The sequence below is a fragment of the Dama dama genome, chromosome 1 (assembly GCF_033118175.1).
Source record: "Dama dama isolate Ldn47 chromosome 1, ASM3311817v1, whole genome shotgun sequence".
Taxonomy (NCBI): domain Eukaryota; kingdom Metazoa; phylum Chordata; class Mammalia; order Artiodactyla; family Cervidae; genus Dama; species Dama dama.
Genome location: NC_083681.1, coordinates 82,909,741 through 82,911,614, shown reverse-complemented (window position 1 = coordinate 82,911,614; position 1,874 = coordinate 82,909,741). Strand labels below are relative to the sequence as shown.

Here is a 1,874-nt window from a genome sequence, read left to right as displayed (position 1 = left end):
TACATGATGTCCTCCCTAAGAACACTTACTACATAACTGAAATGGGCATACATGCTGTATCTTGTGAACAAGTCAGAATTACATATCATGATATACTTCTCTAGGCCATTTAGAAGCCACTGTAATAGCTATATTTGTAAAAAGATTGAGAGGTAATTATAAATGGAGTAACTTTCCTATGGATAAAAGAAGAAAATATAAAAAATCTCTCTAGATGATCATCTAGGAGAAGAGCTGCTTCAAATTTATCCTGCCATGGTCCAGTTATGCTATATTATTATAAAGCAGCAAGTATACATTATTAGAGGTCTTTGAAAAACCCAGCATTTTAATCAATGATCTCGTCCTTATATATAATAATCACAAGACTTGTATTGCTTTTTAAAAAAGTTTTCAACTTTTTAAATATATCTTTTAATTATCATGAGACCTCATGAAATCACTGAGAACCTGAAACACTGAGGAGGCACTTCCTGACAATTCAAGATGAAAAGCTGAGATCTTTTCTCCAGGACAGTGGAGCATTTCCTTTTATCCAGTGCTCAATGGAAGAAAGACATGGCATATATGAGACCTGTGATGCTATCATGTCACCTGAGCCAGCGATGCATTCTCTTGTCTCTTTTCTGATTTTAGGAGTACAAAGCCAATGATTGAGGGAGGAAATATTGCAAGGACCATGCATTTTATCCTTTTGGGTTTCTCAGATTTTCCCAGAATCATAGTAGCGCTCTTTGTCCTATTCCTGGTGATATACATTTTGACCGTGACATGGAACCTGTCCCTCCTCATCTTAATAAGAATGGACTCCCACCTCCACACCCCCATGTACTTCTTCCTCAGTAACCTGTCCTTCATAGATATCTGCTATGTGACCTCCACAGCCCCTAAGATGCTCTACGACTTCTTTCAGGAGCGGAAAATGATCACCTACGTGGGTTGTGTTGTTCAGTACTTTGTATTTTCCACCACGGGGCTGAGTGAGTCTTGCCTCATGACCGCCATGGCTTATGACCGATATGCTGCCGTTTGTAACCCACTCCTCTATTCCTCAATCATGTCGCCCGCTCTCTGCGGTCGGATGGTGCTGGCATCCTACTTGGCTGGACTCTCTGGCTCTATGTCCCAATTGTGTGCAATGCTCCAGCTCCACTTCTGTGGGCCTAATGTCATCAACCACTTCTTCTGTGACATGCCCCAGCTGTTAGTTCTGTCCTGCACTGACACTTTTTTTGCACAACTCTTCACTACCATATCAACAATAATCTTTGGGATAATAAATGCCTTAGTTATCATGATATCCTATGTCTACATTGTCATCTCCATCATGAAGATCACGACAGCAAGCGGCAGGTCCAAGGCTTTCAACACCTGTGCTTCCCACCTGACAGCAGTCACTCTCTTCTATACCTCAAGTACCTTTGTCTATTTGAGTTCCACCTCTGGTGGTTCCTCCAGCTTTGACAGATTTGCATCAGTCTTCTACACGGTGATGATTCCCATGTTGAATCCCTTGATTTACAGTCTGAGAAACAAAGAAATCAAAGATGCCTTGAAAAGGTTGCAGAAGAAGAGAATGTGTTGCTGAGGACACAGATTGAGATTTCTGATGGATTTGTCTTGTTAGAATGACCTCCCTTAACCCTCAATAATATTTATATGAATGGACAGCAACAAAGTTCATTCTGCCTTTGACAAGACTTAATTTGTCTCAGATAATATGCCAAAATGGACCAACAACTGAATCAAACTACACAAACACAATATCTTTAAGTCCTAGAGACCCATTGTTTTTATCCTCCATGTGGAGTGGCCTCATCATTTATTAATCTATTAGCAATTATTGGACTCTGGGAGTTGGTAATAGACAGGGA

General features: G+C 40.4%; 1 protein-coding gene across 1 annotated transcript; it reads left to right on the top strand.

Annotated features, from left to right (window-relative positions):
• Window positions 1–649: 649 nt before the first annotated feature.
• LOC133056772 (olfactory receptor 5AN1-like) lies at window positions 650–1,588 on the top strand. The gene has a single exon (XM_061142500.1). The coding sequence runs from the start codon at window positions 650–652 to the stop codon at window positions 1,586–1,588; it is 939 nt and encodes a 312-aa protein (XP_060998483.1).
• The last annotated feature ends 286 nt before the right edge of the window (window positions 1,589–1,874 follow it).